Here is a 17125-nt window from a genome sequence, read left to right as displayed (position 1 = left end):
GCTAGCTGCTGGATTTCTTGAGCTTTCTCCACCCACCATCTGGTCTTTAGGTCATGGGTTTTCACTTGAACCTTGGCCTTCAGATGTCCATCGAGCTGCTTTCTTGCCTTCGTGTTGTGTTGCTGCTTCCAGTCCAAGAATGCCTTGCACTTGCGGCATATTAGCTCCCGGTTCTCATCGAACCAGTCTTGGTGTTTCCTGGTCGAGTGACCAAGCGTCTCTTCACATGCTGATTATGGAAGCCTTCAGGGTGAAGTATAAGCAACAACATGGAACAATTAGGCTGAATGGTTGGTTGGTTTGTTTCTGTGCTTTAGAATCTATGATCATCATGGGCAGTCCCTCTGAATCGAGGAAGACTTGAGTCCACTCTTAAAATGAGTCCTTATGTGGCTGAACAATCCAATATGAGAGCCACAGTCCCTGTCACAGGTGGGATAGATAGTCATTGAGGGTAAGGGAGATTGGGACAAATTTGCCGCACGCTCTTTCGGCTGCCTGCACTTGTCTTCTGCATGCTCTCGGCGATGAGACTCTGCTCAGCGCCCTCCCTGATGCACTTGCTCCACTTGGGGTGGTTTTTGGCCAGGGATTCCCAGGTGTCAGTGGGGATTTGCACTTTGTCAGGAAGGCTTTGAGGATGTCCTTGTAATGTTTCCTCTGCCCACCATTGGCTTGTTTGCCGTGAAGGAGTTCAGAGTAGAGCGCTTGCTTTGAGTGTCTCGTGTCTGGCAATGTGGCCTGCCTAGCGGAGCTGATCAAGTGTGGTCAGTGCTTCAATGCTGGGGATGTTGGCCTGGTCGCGGACGCTAATAGTGGTGCGTCTGTCCTCCCAGGGGATTTGTAGGAGCTTGCGGAGACATTGTTGGTGATATATATCTGGCGACTTGAGGTGTCTACTGTACATGGTCCATGCCTCTGAGCCATACAGGAAGGCGGGTATTACGACAGTCCTGCAGACCATGAGCTTGGTGGTGGATTTGAGGGCTTGGTCTTCGAACATACTTTCCCTTAGGTGGCGGAAAGGCACACTGGAGGTGGTGGTGAATCTCCATCAATGTCTGCTCTTGTTAAGAGGCTTCTGAGGTATAGGAGATGGTCCACGTTGTCCAGGGCCACGCCGTGGATCTTGATGATTGGGGGGCAGTGCTTTGCGGCACGGACAGGCTGATGGAGGACCTTTATCTTATGGATGTTTAGCGTAAGGCCCATGCTTTTGTATGCCTCAGTAAATATGTCAATTGGAGGTCAGCCTCTGTGTGAGCAGACACAGGCGTCGTCCACGTACTGTAGCTCGACAAGAGGTTGGGGTGGTCTTGGACCTGGCCTGGAGACGGCGCAGGTTAAACAGGTTCCCACTGGTTCTGTAGTTTAGTTCCACTCCAGCGGGGAACTTGTTGACTGTGAGGTGGAGCATGGCAGCGAGAAAGATTGAGAAGAAGGTTGGGGCGATGACACGGCCCTGTTTGACCCCGGTCCGGACGTGGATTGGGTCTGTACTGGATCCGTTGGTAAGGACCACGGCCTGCATGTTTTCGTGGAGGATTTTATGAATCTTTATATTATATCTACAAGTTGAACCCCTCATATCCGGGACTCCCTTATCTGGCACCACACCTCATTCGAGACCATTCCCGGCCGCCGGGTGGTGCATGCGCAGAATGCAGCCAGTCAAAATCCTCAAAATATCAATGGTTTAAAAAAAAAAGTGGCCATTTACACTTGCACGGCACAGTTCAGTCTCAACAGACCCACAATAAATTTACCCAACTTCGGAGCCGACACCTCTGAGCCCGCCGACAACTCTGGGTCCGCTTGGCCCGCTGACGCCTCGGGGGGGCCCCCTGTCCAGCCCAGCCCGCTGACTCCTCGATGGCCCGTTGACTCGCCTTCCTTTTGCGCGGTGCTGGCTCCTCGACCAGCAGTGGATGTGCGAGGTGTCGATCAGCATCGTCCTCCTGCATTGTGCCCAGGGTGTAAGGGTCGCTGGGGAAGGGGACGAGGAACCGCTGCTCCAGCACAAACTCCAGTTGTTGCTGGTCCCACTCCCGGAGTTGTTCCTAGAGTCTCCGCTTACTGGCACAGGGGCAAATCAAACAGGAAGATTCACTCACACCCTGTCTAACCCATTGTGCTCAGTGTTCACACTTGGCTCTAATGTGTGTGAGCACAAAGGTGTCGGCGGGCCCTGAAGTGGCTTGAGGCTGGGAGTGGGTTGCAAACACGTGACCTCCCCTCATCCGGCAAAATCCCTTATTTGGCACTGGCCAGGTCCCGAGGGTGCCGGTTACATAGAAACATAGAAACATAGAAAATAGGTGCAGGAGTAGGCCATTCGGCCCTTCTAGTCTGCACCGCCATTCAATGAGTTCATGGCTGAACATTCAACTTCAGTACCCCATTCCTGCTTTCTCGCCATACCCCTTGATCTCCCTAGTAGTAAGGACCTCATCTAACTCCTTTTTGAATATATTTAGTGAATTGGCCTCAACAACTTTCTGTGGTAGAGAATTCCACAGGTTCACCACTCTCTGGGTGAAGAAGTTCCTCCGCATCTCGGTCCTAAATGGCTTACCCCTTATCCTTAGACTATGACCTCTGGTTCCGGACTTCCCCAACATTGGGAACATTCTTCCTGCATCTAACCTGTCTAACCCCGTCAGAATTTTAAATGTTTCTATGAGGTCCCCTCTCATTCTTCTGAACTCCAGTGAATACAAGCCCAGTTGATCCAGTCTTTCTTGATAGGTCAGTCCCGCCATCCCGGGAATCAGTCTGGTGAACCTTCGCTGCACTCCCTCAATAGCAAGAATGTCCTTCCTCAGGTTAGGAGACCAAAACTGTACACAATACTCCAGGTGTGGCCTCACCAATGCCCTGTACAACTGTAGCAACACCTCCCTGCCCCTGTACTCAAATCCCCTTGCTATGAAGGCCAACATGCCATTTGCTTTCTTAACCGCCTGCTGCACCTGCATGCCAACCTTCAATGACTGATGTACCATGACACCCAGGTCTCTTTGCATCTCCCCTTTTCCTAATCTGTCACCATTCAGATAATAGTCTGTCTCTCTGTTTTTACCACCAAAGTGGATAACCTCACATTTATCCACATTATACTTCATCTGCCATGCATTTGCCCACTCGCCTAACCTATCCAAGTTGCTCTGCAGCCTCACAGCATCCTCCTCGCAGCTCACACTGCCACCCAACTTAGTGTCATCCGCAAATTTGGAGATACTACATTTAATCCCCTCATCTAAATCATTAATGTACAGTGTAAACAGCTGGGGCCCCAGCACAGAACCTTGCGGTACCCCACTAGTCACTGCCTGCCATTCTGAAAAGTACCCATTTACTCCTACTCTTTGCTTCCTGTCTGACAACCAGTTCTCAATCCATGTCAGCACACTACCCCCAATCCCATGTGCTCTAACTTTGCACATCAATCTCTTGTGTGGGACCTTGTCGAACGCCTTCTGAAAGTCCAAATATACCACATCAACTGGTTCTCCCTTGTCCACTCTACTGGAAACATCCTCAAAAAATTCCAGAAGATTTGTCAAGCATGATTTCCCTTTCACAAATCCATGCTGACTTGGACCTATCATGTCACCTCTTTCCAAATGCACTGCTATGACATCCTTAATAATTGATTCCATCATTTTACCCACTACCGATGTCAGGCTGACCGGTCTATAATTCCCTGTTTTCTCTCTCCCTCCTTTTTTAAAAAGTGGGGTTACATTGGCTACCCTCCACTCCATAGGAACTGATCCAGAGTCAATGGAATGTTGGAAAATGACTGTCAATGCATCCGCTATTTCCAAGGCCACCTCCTTAAGTACTCTGGGATGCAGTCCATCAGGCCCTGGGGATTTATCGGCCTTCAATCCCATCAATTTCCCCAACACAATTTCCCGACTAATAAGGATTTCCCTCAGTTCCTCCTCCTTACTAGACCCTCTGACCCCTTTTATATCCGGAAGGTTGTTGATGTCCTCCTTAGTGAATACCGAACCAAAGTACTTGTTCAATTAGTCTGCCATTTCTTTGTTCGCCGTTATGACTTCTCCTGATTCTGACTGCAGAGGACCTACGTTTGTCTTTACTAATCTTTTTCTCTTTATATATCTATAGAAACTTTTGCAATCCGTCTTAATGTTCCCTGCAAGCTTCTTCTCGTACTCCATTTTCCCTGCCCTAATCAAACCCTTTGTCCTCCTCTGCTGAGTTCTAAATTTCTCCCAGTCCCCAGGTTCGCTGCTATTTCTGGCCAATTTGTATGCCACTTCCTTGGCTTTAATACTATCCCTGATTTCCCTTGATAGCCACGGTTGAGCCACCTTCCCTTTTTTATTTTTATGCCAGACAGGAATGTACAATTGTTGTAGTTCATCCATGCGGTCTCTAAATGTCTGCCATTGCCCATCCACAGTCAACCCCTTAAGTATCATTCGCCAATCCATCCCAGCCAATTCACGCCTCATACCTTCAAAGTTACCCTTTAAGTTCTGGACCATGGTCTCTGAATTAACTGTTTCATTCTCCATCTCAATGCAGAATTCCACCATATTATGGTCACTCTTCCCCAAGGGGCCTCGCACAACGAGATTGCTAATTAATCCTCTCTCATTACATAACACCCAGTCTAAGATGGCCTCCCCCATAGTTGGTTCCTCGACATATTGGTCTAAAAAACCATCCCTTATGCACTCCATGAAATCCTCCTCCACCGCATTGCTTCCAATTTGGTTAGCCCAATCTATGTGCATATTAAAGTCACCCATTATAACTGCTGCACCTTTATTGCACGCACCCCTAATTTCCTGTTTGATGCCCTCTCCAACATCACTACTACTGTTTGGAGGTCTGTACACAACTCCCACTAACGTTTTTTGCCCTTTGGTGTTCTGCAGCTCTACCCATATAGATTCCACATCATCCAAGCTAATGTCCTTCATAACTATTGCCTTAATCTCCTCCTTAACCAGCAATGCTACCCCACCTCCTTTTCCTTTTATTCTATCCTTCCTGAATGTTGAATACCCCTGGATGTTGAGTTCCCAGCCCTGATCATCCTGGAGCCACGTCTCCGTAATCCCAATCACATCATATTTGTTAACATCTATTTGCACAGTTAATTCATCCACCTTATTGCGGATACTCCTTGCATTAAGACACAAAGCCTTTAGGCTTGTTTTTTTAACACCCTCTGTCCTTTTAGAATTTTGCTGTACAATGGCCCTTTTTGTTATTTGCCTTGGGTTTCTCTGCCCTCCACTTTTCCTCATCTCCTTTCTGTCTTTTGTTTTTGCCTCCTTTTTGTTTCCCTCTATCTCCCTGCATTGGTTCACATCCCCCTGCCATATTAGTTTAACTCCTCCCCAACAGCACCAGCAAACACTCCCCCGAGGACATTGGTTCCGATTCTGCCCAGGTGCAGACCGTCCGGATTGTACTGGTCCCACCTCCCCCAGAACCGGTTCCAATGCCCCAGGAATTTGAATCCCTCCCTGCTGCACCATTGCTCAAGCCACGTATTCATCTGCGCTATCCTGCGATTCCTACTCTGACTAGCACGTGGCACTGGTAGCAATCCCGAGATTACTACTTTTGAGGTCCTACTTTTTAATTTAGCTCCTAGCTCCTTAAATTCATTTCGTAGGACCTCATCCCTTTTTTTTTACCTATGTCATTGGTACCAACGTGCACCACGACAACTGGCTGTTCTCCCTCCCATTTTTAGAATGTCCTGCACCCGCTCCGAGACATCCTTGACCCTTGCACCAGGGAGGTTCAACCTGTATAAGGAATTGCGAGATGTACTTGCATATAAGGTAACTTGTGTATAAAGTGACCTACATATAAGGGAAACCATATTTAAGATGACCCCCCCCTCCCCCCTCCCTCCCAAAAAAAAATTCCACTCAAATATTCCCTCAGAAATCCATGCTCTCATAAGGATAAACATGACTAGGATTCTATCCTTCAAAATGTTCATGTTGCTGACTCCACGCATACATACTTTTTTTCTCTCTCTTTCTAACGAGCACATTCTTTAACTTGCTGATCCAATATTTCCAGCGCTGCGATATTTAAATGGCAACCCTCCCTGCACTCTTGAATTTCTATTGGATTTCTTGGTGACTATCTTATATTGATGGCCTGTAGCTATACTCTTCCCCACAAGTGGAAACATTCTCTCTGTATCCACTATCAAAACCTTTCATAATTTTAAAAACCTCTCTTCGGTCACCCCTCAGCCACCTTTTTTCAAGAGGAAAGAGACCAAGTCTGTTCATCTTTTCCTGATGTATAACCTTGCATTTCTGGTGTCATCCTTGTCAATATTTTAGACTTTTCAGACACTCATGTAATGGGCTCTCATTTTATTCCATTGATTTTGGTAACCGATCTTTTCATTAAATGTCATCAGTTCTTTTGCCTCAATTTTCAGTCCATGAAATATATTCTACATCGCGTGATGTCCGTGACATTGCTATCTCTGGATTGCATGCCATAGATGTAATCTTGGTTGGTAGTCATGCACATTTCCGGAAATCATCAGACATTGATGATGACGTAAAAGATTATTCAGACACAAATGACCAAGATTTGACATTCTTGTGTACACTTTAGCTATCTTTTTTTGTTAAACCTAAACTAGCAGTTATAGTAATAGAGTAAAGGAAACATTTTAAATGATTTTTGTTGAATATATAATTCATTACTGACCTTAGCCTATGCTCTGGTCATGTGCACAAATCCGAGATATTGTATCAAGATTTGCAGTGGAATCTGTGCCTTGTGTAATTTATGGTTTGGTTATACTCTGCTGCTTGAGGCTGAATGTGACAGGTTTACTAAACTTGTGTTTAAATCTGAAGATACAATCTTGGCCCACAGTTTAAGATCTCTATAGAATGCTTTGATTTTAGCACTTCCACTCACGAGGTAAATTGGTATCAGCAACTCGTGGAGGCAGCAAACCTTCACACTGGAAACATTAACTTGGATGGCAAACTGTATATTAAAGAAACTTCAATACATTTTATTTCTGATATTTACCAAAAGAGTTGCACTTCTTGTATGACCCCAAGAGGATTGAACAGAATTTCTTTGAAATTTTGGAGATTTTCAGGAATAGGTTTTCAGTTCCTCTAGCTCAGAGTAAATGCACCATGTACTGTGGGACCGAACCCAATGGTCCAGGAAGGCTGCAGGTTTGGATCCCTTGTCTGTGTTGAGTTAGGTCACTGTTGTGCTACAGTTACACTCCCTGCCTCTTGGCTATAGAATGAAGAAATCTGCTTTAGTTCATGTTCCAGGTCTCTCCCTGCTGACCTTAGCTGGATGTGCCTATGTGTCCACATTGGGTGTAGATGGGATCGGACTTGACTAAGGTAGAGGAACTCTAATAGTGTTGTGCCTAAAATACCATCATACTTTGGTTGTTGTAAAGTCGTGATCCTGCCGTTGGTTGGCACTTAATCTGACCAGCCATAGGTGGAATGTACTTCTATATCTGACAGCTAGATTAATGCGAGCTATACCTCTGGGTGATGTGTTCCAGTTTAGTAGGTGAAAAGCCCTAATGAAATCACAGCAAAAATTTGAAATGCAATGTCAAATGGTTTATTCACTCTTGTTACTTCCTCCTCCTTTGCAGGTGGTGCAGGCGAACGTCTGCTGATGCCTGGGACTGGTTTCTTGACTCTCGGAGCTGCAGGAGCTCTGGCATTCTGTCAGGTTGTCAGAGAGGAGTACCCTGATGTCCCATGCAAACTGAATGAGGTAAAGATTTGAATACGAATTCGCCATACTTAGTGAGGGAAAAGAGGAAATTACTTTCTGTATATTACATTCCAACAAGAAAAAGCAAAATACTACAGATGCTGGAAATCTGAAATAAAAACAGAAAATGCTGGAAATACTCAGTAGGTCAGGCAGCGTTTGTGGAGAGAGAAACCGAGTTAATGGGTCAGAAATCGCAGTCTCTACGGGTGCGTACGATGCATGCACGCACCCATAGAGGCCCTGCAAATGCCGGTTCTCTGCACGCGATGAGCATGCACCCAAATACGCCACCTGCGATCTGTCAAAATGTCTGACAGTTCCAACACATCCTCAGGAGAAGGGCCTTCGCAGGCAGATATTTGGGCTATTTGCCCAAATCTTGCCCAGCGAATGTCTTCAAACTTTTACGCCTGGTAAAAGCAGGTGTAAAGCCTGCTTTTACCAGCATAAGTTTTAAAATATATAGAAAAATAAAATGTTATCAATAATTTTTATATTAACCCTGTCCATGAAGGTAACTTTATTTTTACCCCTATTAAAATAATATTTCAAAAATTTTTTTTGTCTAAAACATTTAATGTCAATTAAATTTCAATTGATTTTAAATATGAGAAGTGTTTGTCTTATTTATTTGAAATGTTTGTGCTTTGGGAGTATCCCCATTCATAGAAATGTGATCTCCGTACAAACGGAACTCCCCATTACTATGAATGGGGATACGCCTTGTTCATTGGTTGGTCCGGCCCACGTAATCCCAGGCTGCATATATATTCCTGTAATATGCGGCCCTCTGCAATGGGCTGCGCAGCTAGGCCTCGGAGCTCAAGTGTTCATTCCTCAGGGACCACCAGGTACATTCATAAATATTTCTGTGGTCAGCGGCATCCGTCTGCATGAAGCCTCCAACCGCAATTTTTGGCCCAATGTTTCAGGTTGGTGACCCTTCATCTGAACTGGAAAAAGTTAGAGATGTAACCAGTTTTTAAGCAAGTGTAGGGGCAGGGAAAGCAGTGAGAGGAGGAAAGAACACAAGGGACGGTCTGGAATAGGGTGAAAGTCAGGAGAGATTATGAAACAAAAGGAATGATGATGCAAGGCAAAAGGAGGTGGTAGTGGGACAACTATTTCTGACATCAGTATTGTTTGTTGACTTTAAGCCCAGCTTTTCACTGTTACTGTTAGGCCCCCAACATCTACAAATGTTTTTGCAGTCACATAAAATGACTTTCCCTGAAAGATTTAAAACTGGGTCTGTGTAAAGTACTCCATCTAACTACAGCTTGGTTAAAGTGCAGAAACTCTTCCCAACTCGACTGTGAATATTTAAATGCCAGGAATCCAAACCAGTATCTGCTTTTAAAGGAAAGCATTAAAAACATCTCCACAAAGCAATTTGTCTTGTAAGTGGTTAGGAGTCAACAGGTTATATGTTTAATTTAAAAGAAAAGGAACTTCCAGTAATTTGTGATCTCAGCAAGTTAATACCTCTTGTTTATTCTATCTGACAGGTGAAGCTTAACATGGGTGTTGCGACCCCAGACCGGATTGCTCCTGGTTTTGTGAATCACTTGGATGTGGGTGAAGCTATAGCCACTGTCCTGGAGAAGAAGTCTGTTTCACATCATGTGTTCTCTGTGACTACCCCAGCTGACCTCAAAACCCTGATCATGGAAGGGAAAGTCTGAAAGTGAAGACACTTAAAGTTGGCATGCCAAATCAGCATTCCATATTGCATATATCATTTATTTTAAAGTCCTATAACACTACAGTAGTGTGCACTTTACTACAGAACCAATGATGTGTCTATCAATGCCTGATCTTAGCACTGAGAACTAAAGCAAGTTAAGTTTCATATTTATCTGGATGATTTGTTTCTTGTCACAATATAACATTTAGAAAGCCAACAAAAACTTGAATTAACATAAAACCCAAAGCCATCTGTTGCGTTGGACTAAATAAGGCATTGGACTATGTCTGCACATTTTTCCTCAGAATATTCAAATGCCAAACTAACTTTTTCCAGTTCTGATGAATGGTCATCGACATGAAACATTAACTCTCCACAGATGCTGCCTGACCTGCTGAGTATTTCCAGCATTTTCAGTTTTTATTCCAAACTATTATAGTTTTTATTCCAATTTAATAATAAACTAAAGTCAGCTTTCAAATTGGTTCAGATTTTCACTGTTAATATTAGGTCCTCAAAGCCTACCAAGGTTTCAGTAATTTTATTTACACATACAATAACTTTCACCTAAAGGATGTAAAGCTGAGTCTGCATGGTGCGATGGTTGAACAACATCTTATTTTGTTTTGTATTCAGAGATAGCAGGCAGTGAAGATTAACACATATTGATGGCCTCAAGGATTTGTAGTTGAATGAATGATGAAGCTTGTTTTTTTTAAACTTATTGTAACGTAGCAGTTGGAGTATTCACATTTGGATCTGTTTCAAATCCTGCCTATCCAGAGTAGATCAGGTTTAAGTTGTTGATACACTCTAAACCACACTTGAGTGAAATAACTTTCACTGCAGCATCAGGAATATGTAATGTTCTGGTGTTTCTTTGTATCCACCCTTAGATGCTTTAGGTACACTCCTGATGCACAGTAAAACAATGTTTCATTTCTCCAGCATTTTTAATCCTGGTCACAAAGATGTTTGAGCAGAAAGACTGTTTTGTTCAATAAGGAAACAGTTTGCAACAATATGCCAATTGATCCATGTGACAAGGTGAAAAAATATATTTTGATGCCATTGTGTTTCAGACATGCATCCTGCAAACTTGTGTCTTCAAGAATTCTCAGTACTTAAGATGTGCATTGCACTAACCAGAAAACATTGCCTAAAGTTAGAGATCTATGGACGGCTTGTTTAACTAACATTGCCCTTAAATATTACTGGCCAGAATGCTTGGGGTCCATCTGAACCTATTTTGAATTAAAAGCCCTTCTCGTGTTACTCAGGAAAATAAGAAACTAACTTTGAACCATTGAGTGGTCCAAACAAGAATGGTTTAGATTGTGTCATTAAAATATTATATAATGGGTCTTGGCAAAAATATATCACTTGTGTGACTTCAAAGAACTTGACCAATCATATAAATGTTGTAAAACTTGAGTTTAGAATGAGGTTTGACCAACTTATATTTGTTTACAACAAACTAAGTTTACGAAAAACGAAATCATTTGGGATACCCCAAGTATCTAGTATTTTGTATGCCATAATTTAGTTCCTGAAAATTTTAAGGAACAGCAAAATTGAGGATTCTAGTATTGATATCTGTACCAATTCTAAGGCTATATCATATCAGTAAAAGTTAGTACTAATCAACACTATATTTCAAATGTATTAACAGTCCAAAACATCATCATAACAATCAACATATGTCCACAAATAAGTTTTTATAGGGCTACTTCTGGTCAGGAATGAGACAGGAACATTTAATTTCATTGTCTCCAGATGATGTTTAGATTAATTTGACAAGGCACATCTTCCCATTCAGTATTTAGTAGTTTTAGTACTGAAGTAACTTGCCAACTACTTTGGTCAAGCTGTAGGACTTTTTCCATTTGCCATTCTTATTGTGAGTTGTGTTTAACCAACATTACATATTCATTGCAGCAGATGAATAATTAACTGTTGTCTGGTACCTTTGTTTAATAATATTTTCTCTGTAAAATGTAGCTAATGTTCTTTTTTGATGTAACCTGATATTTGTCAAATTTGTTGCACGATTTAATAAACATAATTTATAAAGATAAATGTGTTTGTTCTAAATGTTAGTAAAAATAGATTGATTAGATTAGAGAAGCTGGGGTTATTCTCCTTCAAGCAGAGAAGTTTGAGAGGAGATTTGATAGACGTGCTCCAAATCATCAGGGGTCTAGACAGAGTAGATAGATGGTGGAAGGGTCAAGAACCAGAGGACACAGATTTAAGGTGATTGGCAGAAGAACCAAAGATAACATAACATGAGGAAAAACTTTTTTACAGAGCGAGTGGTTAGGATCAGGGATACACTGCCTGAAAGGGTGGTGGAGGCAGACTCTATCGTGGCTTTCAAAAGGGAATTGGATAAGTACCTGAAGGAGAAAGATTTGCAGGGCTATGGGGAAAGTGCAGAGGAGTGGAACTAGCTGAGGTGCTCTTGCAGAGAGCCAGCACAGGCTCGATGGGCCAAATGGCCTCTCAGAATAAATGTGAACACTTTGGCACATTGCAAATGCCTAATTTCTCATTACTGTACTAACATTCACTTTTTTACTAACTCTTTACACATTGTCCCAAGGATGATTCATTGGTGTAAAGATACATCTTTCTCAGCAGTCTTTTATTAAATGATGATCACATCTTTAATCTTGAATATGTAGCGAATAAATACTGCATTGTGCTCCCATCCCACACAAAGTTGTTTCTCGGTCTCTCAAAACCCCAATTTAACATGTGCATCCTTATGTTTAAATCTTACATGGTGTTGCCTATCTCTAACTCTGTAACCCTCTCCAGCCCTACAACCTTTCCCTCCCCATACCCTCTGTTCCTGTGTATTTGGCCTCTTGTGCAGCCCACACTTCCTTTACCATACTACTGCTGGCTGCACCTTCAGCTATCTAGGTCTCAATTTCCCCCCTGACACGCACACGCACACACACTCTTTAAAACCCACCTCTTTGACCTAGTTTTGTCACTCCTCATAACCTCCCCTTCTGTAACTCAGGATCCATTTACTTTATGCCTCTCTGAAGTGCCTTGGGATGTTTATCTACATTAAAGATGCTATATAACTCTATGCTCCTGTCGTTGGTCTCTTGTTCATTGCCATCTTTGGTTCTGAGAGGTAGCTGTCATTAGATTACAATAATGAGGCATATACAATACAGAATATCTTTGTTATATGACAATATGTTATGTCCAGTAAATTATATGACTCTCAAGTTCCATAGTGCAAGGGTCCGCAAGCACATCATATAGTGGAGCCGAAATTCCGGGTCCCTAGAAGGCCCATTTCTGCCATTTTGCGGCAGCCATGTAGCAGAATCGAGTGGCCGTCGCATTGCAGTCCATTGGCCACCCCAACCCAAATTCAGCTCGGGGATTTTTCGGCCTGCCCCCACTTCTGCCCCGCTGCTGCCGACCAGCAAAAGCGTACCATCAAAGTGCGCACCGCCGCTATCCTGCATCTACATTTTAATCCGCCCCAAATTTAGTTGAAAAAATCCACGAGCCGCTGGATGGTGCCCCCGACAGTTTTTTCTGTCAGTGCACTTTCTCCAGCCTGTGTGCGGCCGGCAGCGGAAGGGCCCACTGCCGCGGCCGCCATGTTATTTTTGCCGGCCGACTTCCCAATCGGCCAATTATTGCCCCGGGTTTGATTGGACCACCAACAGGCAGCCTGGCATCCGCTCTTGGGTGCCAGGCTGCTGGCCCGGCTGAAACCCTCCCTGGCGGCCCAGTGGACCAAAGCTTAAAAAATCCCCGATTCCCCTGTAACGGAGGGGCGAGAGTGCGGTGATGCACACGCGCAGTGACATCACCACTCCGCCACTGAGTGACATCGACAGAGACTCAATCCCGCCCCAACTTCCACCCCTCAGCCTGATTTATCACCGCACTTCTGCCCCCACTATGACCGACTTCCGGTCCAATGTCAAAAAAAAGTTCAAAGTCCCAAAAATCGATCCGAAGGCTAGCTTGTACATCAATCATTGAAAGCAAACATGCCGCAGCAAGCAATTACAAAGGCAAATGATATGTTGGTCTTCATTGCAAGAGAATTTGAGTACAGGAGCAAGGATGTCTTACTACAGTTATATAGGGCCTTGTGAGACTGCACCTGGAGTATTGTGTGCAGTTTTGATCTCCTTTCCTAAGAAAGGATATACTTACCACAGAGGGAGCGCAGCGAAGGTTCACCAGACTGATTCCTGGGATGGTAGAACTGACATATGAGGAGAGATTGGGTCGACTAGGCCTGTACTCACTGGAGTTTAGAAGAATGAGAGGGGATCTCATTGAAATGTATAAAATTCTGACTGGGTTGGATAGACTGGATGTGGAGATGATGTTTCTCTTAGCTGGAAGTCTAGAATAAGGGGTCACAGTTTCAGGATATGGGGTAGGAAATTTAGGACCGAGATGAGGAGAAATTGAGGAGGGGAGAAGGGTTGGTTTTTACAGAAATACTTATGATTTCAGACAAATGTTTGGTTTAAATGTTTTTTATTCAACAAAACCTTGTTGTGCATTGGCTCAGATAGCTGGTGATTCCTCAACATCAAAGGGTATAATTACACTTAACTTCAATCAACTTAAACTTTAACTGTCACCAAGGTGATGCCCACCATTGATGTATGATCTGCACACCCAGCCGTGTGTCAGCCTTGTAAATACCACCAATGTTCTTTCAGGTAAAGCGCTCATTTATGAGCTCCTGACATAAGAGTCTTGCAGCTATCATGCCACCATGGGCCCTTTCATGCAGTCTACAGGAGGGCGGGGGCATGGCTTCAGCGTCAGCCTGATTGGGCCGATGTCAGTGTCCGCCTCCTCGTCCTCCTCTTCCTCTCTCTGCTGAGGTGGACTGTCAGACTCTTCAGGCAATTCTTGTCCCCTCCTGATAGCTAAGTTGTGCAGCACGGAGCACACCACCACGAATTGAGCTACCTGCTCAGGGTGGTATTGGAGCTCACTACAGGCATCGAAAATGCTGCTTAAGCACTCCAATGGTTTTCTCCACGATATTGCGAGTGGCTCTGTGGCTCTCGTTGTATTGCTTCTCGGCTTCAGTATGGGTGTCACGCAGGGGGGTCATCAGCCAGGTAGAGAGGTCATATCCTTTATCACCAAACATCCATCATTGACCTTGTGGTTGATTGTTAAACAAGTCAGATACAGTGCTCTCATGCAGGAATTTAGCATTCACTGCCATAATGATTTGCTGGTGGTCGACAACGAGTTGCATATTCAGGGAGTGGAATCCCTTGCGGTTCCTGAAAACCTCTGCATCCTGAAAAGGTGCCCGCATCACGATGTGCATACAGTCTATTGCTCCCTGCACCTTGGGGAAGTTAGCAATTCAGTAGAATCCTAAAACCCTCTCAGTCTGAGCCTCCCTGGTCATAGGTGTAATGTCTCTGCATCTTGTTACAAACTCACACGAGGCATGGATATATCAGATGCGGTCACTCTGTGACCTTCACTTTATTTCCAGGACTGAAGAGTGCTGATCCTGGGTGGGACCTCCCCTTTTATACCTGGAAGCCCAGGCGAGGAGCTCACTCCCAGTGGTCAGGGTGTGCATTATAAGGGTACAGGTACAGTATGCATGAGTTACAGTTACATACTTATAGTCATTGCAAGATGGTGAAATACATGACATCACCTCCCTCCTTAGGTCTCGTGGAGCGCCGCAGTTGTGACTCTGGTGGCTGAGCCTCAGCACGCATCTCTGTCACTTGAGGTGATTCCGGCCTGTCCGGGCTGGCCGCAGGGACTGTGCATGCTGAGGGCTGTCTTTGTTGCTCGTACGCTGGCAGTGGTGTGGATGCTATCTCATCATGCTCTTCTTCCGGTTCCTCCATGTCTGCACTGAACCTTGTTTTTACTTGGTCCAAATGTTTGCGGCATATCTGCCCATTGTTTAGTCTGACCACCATGATCCTGTTTCCTTCTTTGCCAATTACAGTGCCCTCAAGCCATTTGGGTCCCAAAGCATGGTTAAGAACAAATACCGGGTCATCCATTTCTATACACATGCCTCTTGAGCCTCGATCATGGAGCTCGGTTTGGGACTCAAGCTTTCCCTCAACAATATCTGCCAGGGCTGGGTGAATGAGGGACAGCCACGTCTTGAGTATGCATTTCATGAGGAGTTCCGCTGGCGGAACTCCCCTGAGCGAGTGCGGCTGTGACCTGTAGGCCAGCAAGAGGCGCGATAGACAGTACTGAAGGGAGGGTCCTTGGATGCGTAGCATGCCTTGCTTTATGACTTGGACCGCCGGTTCCGCCTGGCCATTGGAGACCGGCTTGAACGGCACTGTCCGAACGTGCTTGATCCCATTGCCCGACATAAACTCCTGGAATTCATGGCTGGTAAAACACGGGCCATTATCGCTGACCAGGATGTCCAGCAAGCCGTGGGTCGCAAAAACCGTACGCAAACTCTCCACAGTGATGGATGTCATGCACGAGTTCAATATGATGCACTCGATCCATTTTGAGTATGCATCGACAACGATCAGGAACATTTTTCCCATGAACGGGCCCACATAGTTCACGTGAATACGTGACCATGGCCTGGTGGGCCAGGGCCATGGGCTTGAGTGGGGCCTCCCTGGGACCATTGCCCAGCTGGGCACACGTTGTGCACCTGCGAACCCAGTGTTCCAGGTCTGAGTCAATCCCTGGCCACCACACGTGTGACCGGGCAATGGCCTTCATTAACACGATGCCAGGGTGCTCACTGTGGAGTTCCCTGATGAACGCTTCCCTTGCTTTCTGGGGCATGACTACCCGGCTGCCCCATAACAGACAGTCAGCTTGGACGGAGAGTTCATCCATCCGTCTCTGAAATGACCTGACTTCCTCGGGGCACGCCCTGTGTGCGGGCGCCCAGTCCCCAGTCAGGACACATTTCTTTATCATGGATAGGAGAGCAGATGTGCCTCCGACCAGGCCAGCGGGGCATCACCCCCCCTCCTGCGGCAGGTCTACATCCCTCCAGTGGCGAGCCTACATCTCTCTCTTCGTTGATGGCTGGACCTCTCTTTCCCCACTGACGACCTGGCCTCTTCTACTGGTGAGCATCACGGCTATGACTCTCTCACCCTCCCACTCCTTGCTGACCTCCCATCCAGAACTCCAGTGGACAACTGACCTTCCTACTGCCTGCCCCCAACTAAACCTCGGACCACCTACCATCAAGGGCGCTACTCGGTGCCGAACTTGCGGCCAACATTTCGCCGTAGGCAATTAGGCTCATACAGCAGTGCCTGGTCTCTAGTCGTCTTGGACCCCCTTGCCACTGGACCAAGACCTTGCTCAGCTAAGCCCGTGTAGTGGCCAGTCTGCAATGGCCACCCCACGTTAAAAGAACTCATGCATAGGCATCTTCCACTCCATTAACATGAAATTCGGGACCTGGAACATTAGGACCCTCATGGACAACTAACAGCGACTGGCCGGAACGCCGCACCGCCATTGTTGCCCGGGAACTTAGATGCTTTGATATCGACATCGCCGTCCTAAGTGAGACCCGGCGGGCAGGGGAAGGCCAGCTCAAGGAACAAGGTGGAGGTTACACCTTCTTCTGGAAAGGAAAAC

General features: G+C 45.4%; 1 protein-coding gene across 1 annotated transcript in view; it reads left to right on the top strand.

The window, feature by feature from the left end:
* LOC139278335 (peroxisomal trans-2-enoyl-CoA reductase) overlaps positions 1–11566 on the top strand; it is a 39243-nt gene extending 27677 nt beyond the window's left edge. Inside the window, exons 5-6 of the mRNA XM_070897002.1 lie at positions 7673–7797; positions 9309–11566. Coding sequence (XP_070753103.1) covers positions 7673–7797; positions 9309–9485 — 302 coding nt within the window. The 3' untranslated portion in view covers positions 9486–11566. The remainder of the gene's footprint in view (positions 1–7672; positions 7798–9308) is intronic.
* The last annotated feature ends 5559 nt before the right edge of the window (positions 11567–17125 follow it).

Source organism: Pristiophorus japonicus, chromosome 13 (assembly GCF_044704955.1).
Source record: "Pristiophorus japonicus isolate sPriJap1 chromosome 13, sPriJap1.hap1, whole genome shotgun sequence".
Taxonomy (NCBI): Eukaryota; Metazoa; Chordata; class Chondrichthyes; family Pristiophoridae; genus Pristiophorus; species Pristiophorus japonicus.
This window is presented reverse-complemented; position numbering and strand designations above follow the sequence as displayed.